This window comes from Cryptomeria japonica, chromosome 4 (genome assembly GCF_030272615.1).
Source record: "Cryptomeria japonica chromosome 4, Sugi_1.0, whole genome shotgun sequence".
NCBI lineage: Eukaryota > Viridiplantae > Streptophyta > Pinopsida > Cupressales > Cupressaceae > Cryptomeria > Cryptomeria japonica.
In genome coordinates, this window is record NC_081408.1 from 247,060,712 (window position 1) to 247,065,294 (window position 4,583).

A 4,583-nucleotide genomic window follows, 5' to 3' on the forward strand; every position below is an offset into this window, starting at 1 on the left:
CATTGAAAAAGAATATGATTACAGTTGCGACCTTAAATGTCACCTGCATTGATAGTTCCTTTTAAACGTCACTCTATTTACTATTTGTACAACCTCCATCAATAGTATGGCATGTTGAACAGTATATAGAAACATAAGACATTGGGGCTCTGTCAGAATCTATTCCCTATATGTCTAGTAAGGGAAGGCAACAAGAAATATTTGCCTTCCAGCATCTGCAATGAAGAGTAAGACTTGTCTGAAGCTTTTAATTTTAAAAATAGGTGGATGCTATGCCTGTTTAGTATTCATGCTGATTGTACACTTTTTGTCACAAGGAGAATGCTCCACCTTCAATGACAGCTTTGATGTCTCATGGGGAAATGACCATGTTAAATTGTTCAATAATGAACAGACAGTAGAGCTCTCTTTGGACAAAGCTTCAGGTATTCCACTTAGCATTGTACCAATCAAGCAGGTTGCATATTGTATTGGACAATGTTTTCATAAAGTTTATGACTTGAAACTGAGATTGTCTTTCAATGGTTGTTTCAGGTTCTGGTTTCACCTCAAAAAATAATTACCTGTTTGGAAGCTTTAACATGAAAATTAAGCTCATAGCTGGAAATTCTGCAGGAACAGTCACTGCATATTATGTATGTAAGCAAGTCTCAGAACCTGAAAGTTTTTAGTAGTATTCCATATCAATTTACAGAGATTATCACTACATAGAAAAGAATGAGAAAGCAACTATGGACAGCTTACCTGCAGACTAGAGTCTTCTATACAAATATTCATTAGTTTTTCCAGTGATAAAAACTACCCAGCTGTTGACTTGACAATTCCTTTTAGATATTTTTCATGTCTAAGAAAAAACTTTAACCTATCTGATATAAATCTTTCCTTCATTTACAGCACTGATTTACAACATCATTCACATTCCTTCATTTCTTACAACTTTTCTTCTTTGTTAATAATTTACTTGTGATCACAGAAATATGATGTTTGCACAGTTTATAACAGATTGATGTTTTTTTCTGGATTAAGCTTTGTTGCATTGTTTCTAAATATGAAGTATGATTAAAACATTGATTTTTTAAAAACATTTCAATATAATTTAAATCAGAAAAAAAATCACCAATTTTCTTGTGTTCACAGGCATACTTAATGGATACTTTTTGAAGAAATCGCTTTTTTTAAAACCTGCTTAAAGAAATCCATATTATCAGAAACCAGGAATATAATTACCTGCTAAAATGTTCCTTCATGACAATTTCTAATACATTGCAACAAATTTAAATGAACACCCAAATTTCAATAGAGTTTGGTTGATCCCTAGATGGTTAGCCTTATAATGACAGTTGGAATTCAACAATTCAGCTGGTTTAATTAGGACCAAATTAACCATTGAGATAATTAATGTTTGCATTTGCATCTTGCATCAGATGTCATCAGATTCATCATCTCATGATGAATTCGACTTCGAATTTTTGGGAAACCTGCCAGGAAAGGGATATCATTTGCAGACCAACATTTTTGTGAATGGAGTTGGAAACAGAGAGCAAAGAATTCGACTCTGGTTTGACCCATCAATAGATTTCCATAACTACTCAATTCTATGGAACCAAAAGCAGATTGTGTATGTTATTGTTATAGCATCTTTGCTCCTGTCGTTCTAAATGTTGAAATTGTTTGTGTAGTCACATAAATCTGTCCACTTAATTAAATGAATACTTAGTATTTATTTGATTATTTAACCATCAATTAATAATTAATTAAATTAATATTTAATTAATTCATCTTAACCCTATTCTCCTATTAATTAAATAAATTATTCAATTTATTTGATTTAATTCACTTAACCAAATTCAGACCATTAATTAAATAAATAAATCATATTTATTTAATTAAATCTTCTCTCACATTTAAATAAATTAATATTTATTTAAATCCCCCAAAATCCCACCTCTCACATTTAAATAAATAAATCATTTATTTAAATCACCTTTATCCTCCACCCACTTGTATTTGCCTACAAAAGCAAGTTGCACAATTATTTTAAATAAATAATTTATTTAAATCACCTTTATCCTCCACCCACTTGTATTTTCCTACAAAAGCAAGTTGCACAACTATTTTAAATAAATTATTTATTTAAAATCCTATTTATCCTCACCCACTTGAAACCTTTAATGGTTTCCCTTAAAGTATTCAAACTTGATGGCTTTAAAGTCTTCAAACTTGATGGCTTCCTTCTATAGTCTTCTTAAGACTTTAATGGTTTTCCTTAAAGTCTTCAAGCCTTTAATGGTTCCCCTCAAAGTCTTCAAGCATTTTAATGCTTTATCTTCCTTTTTCTCATTTAAATAAATTAATATTTATTTGAATATTTATCCAAATACAACTTGCACACATTTATTGAAATAAATGAATTTTTATTTTAATAAAATCCTATTTTCCCTCACCCACCAAATCCACTTGCAAAATCTAATCCCCTTCTAGATTCTTCTAACCCCTTCCTAATTAGCCTAATCCATCCCCTAAATATTGTCACATTCCTAAGCAAATTGGAGTCACTTCTCAAAGACTCCAAAGTCTTTGAAAAGCAATTAATGCTTTGTGTGTTCAACAAATTAACCCTCAAAGTCTTGGATAACCTTTGAAAGCTTCCAACCTTCAACCACTAAATGGCTCAAAGTCTTTGATAACCATTGAAGGCTTTCAACCTTCAACCACTTAATCCCCAAAGTCTCCAATAACCATTAATGGTTACCTCAAACCCTCCCACATGGTTAAAACATTTGTTTTGACTCAACCTCTACCCAACCCAAAGGTCTCATCAGGCCATTAATGCTTTGACCATGATTATCTCTTAAACATTTGCACAAAGGTTTATCCTTGCATTAACTCTTAAATCCAATGGGTAATCTTAATTTAGACTTGACCCTTACCTTCTAGATAACCATGAGGTCTTCTCAGGCCTTTAATGCCTCCAACCTCCTCTCTCAACCCAATCCTATGTTGACACTTGTCACCATTTTATTGGTGTCAATTGTGCACATGGATCCCCAACTTTCAAGCTTGGCCCTTGATTAAACCATTCAATCTTAACCCTTCATTTCCCCATTTTTTCTATAAATAGAACCCTTCTCCTCAAGCAAAGAGAAGCATTTAGAGTATTGTTGTTATACTGGCATTAGCATAGAGCTTTTTCATAGCATCACTATCTACTCTTGCATAGTATTTGCTTATCATATTCAACTATCTTGAATCTCCATATGGCATCCATGGCTAGTGCTAAAAGCTGAGAGCTACACTCATTTGGGACTTGGAGAGGAGAGGAACAAGGGAGGAGCAACTATGAGCATCTTGATTAGCTATTTCATTCTATGTTTATATGCTTTCTATTTCATGCTTAATATCTCTCTTGATATGCCTGTTTAGGATAATCTTTTGTTGCTAACACTAACGTTTGTTTCTTGTGCTCTTGTATGTGTTGCCATCAAACAGATTTTCTAATCCTTTTTGCAGAGCATCAGTTTGTGTTTGTTTTTCCCATTTTATTTGATGTTTCATAAATTTGAGGGCCTCTGTGCAAATAGAGGCCACATCCCTACCAAACAATTGATGGGTTGACCATAACTTATTGCTCTTTCAAAACCCTCTTCTGATTTATAATGATTCTCTAATAAAAAATATATCTTTTTCAATTTTTTCCCAAGTTATCTGTATAAAAGATTTTCCCATCATGTTCAATTCTCCGTATATAATGAATCAAACATGTCTTTCAGAGTTCTGACTGCAAATGATTGCATAATTGTATCTGATGTCATTCTAAACTTTTTAAACAGATTTGGAGTGGATTCAATTCCCATTCGCGCTTTCAAAAGTAACGAATCTTTGGGCATCCCATATCCTAAGAATCGACCCATGAAAATCATTTCCACCCTCTGGAGTGGGGAAAACTGGGCCACCAATGGCGGAAAAGTGAAAATAGATTGGAGCAAAGCTCCTTTCATTGCATCTTTTCAAGCTTTTGAAGTGGATAGGTGTGTAACATCTGCTTCACCTTCACCTTCACCTTCACCTTCACCCTGTGTTGGGCATTGGTGGGAGCAACCAGAATTTGAGGGCCTCAGTCAAGACCAGCTCAATAAACTCGGATGGGTTCAGAAGAATTATATGTTTTATGACTACTGCAAAGATAAGTCTGGAAGGTTTTCAAGTGTTCCCATTGAGTGTGCCATAAACCCCTAAATCGCCGGATTTGATTCATACCCTGTATCCCATATGATAACCTTTGGAATATGATTTTGTAAAATCTTGATATTGGTGTAAATTATGGGATTCGTTGTCAAGATTTTTTTTTTCTTTTATAATTGAGTAAAGTAAAAATGTCAACTATTCTCAACTTTGAAGGACAGGAAGAAATACCTTTAGATATAAATGCAGTTCCTTAGATATAAATCATTATAATAAATGCTTGAAAATCAAACGAGAAGATGGGGTTGGGCATATAATTTTTTAAATAATGATGAAAATTAAATGTTAATGTTATATAGATTTTATTCATTAATGGTATAAAATTTAATGTTTGTAATTTG

The 4,583-nt window shown here is 32.9% G+C and overlaps 1 protein-coding gene across 1 annotated transcript; it reads left to right on the forward strand.

Moving 5' to 3' along the window:
- The first annotated feature begins 233 nt into the window (after window positions 1–233).
- LOC131045626 (probable xyloglucan endotransglucosylase/hydrolase protein 5) lies at window positions 234–4,255 on the forward strand. The gene is made up of 4 exons (XM_057979226.2): window positions 234–425; window positions 535–635; window positions 1,425–1,618; window positions 3,831–4,255. The coding sequence occupies exons 1-4, from the start codon at window positions 290–292 to the stop codon at window positions 4,234–4,236; spliced, it is 837 nt and encodes a 278-aa protein (XP_057835209.2). The 5' UTR covers window positions 234–289; the 3' UTR covers window positions 4,237–4,255.
- The last annotated feature ends 328 nt before the right edge of the window (window positions 4,256–4,583 follow it).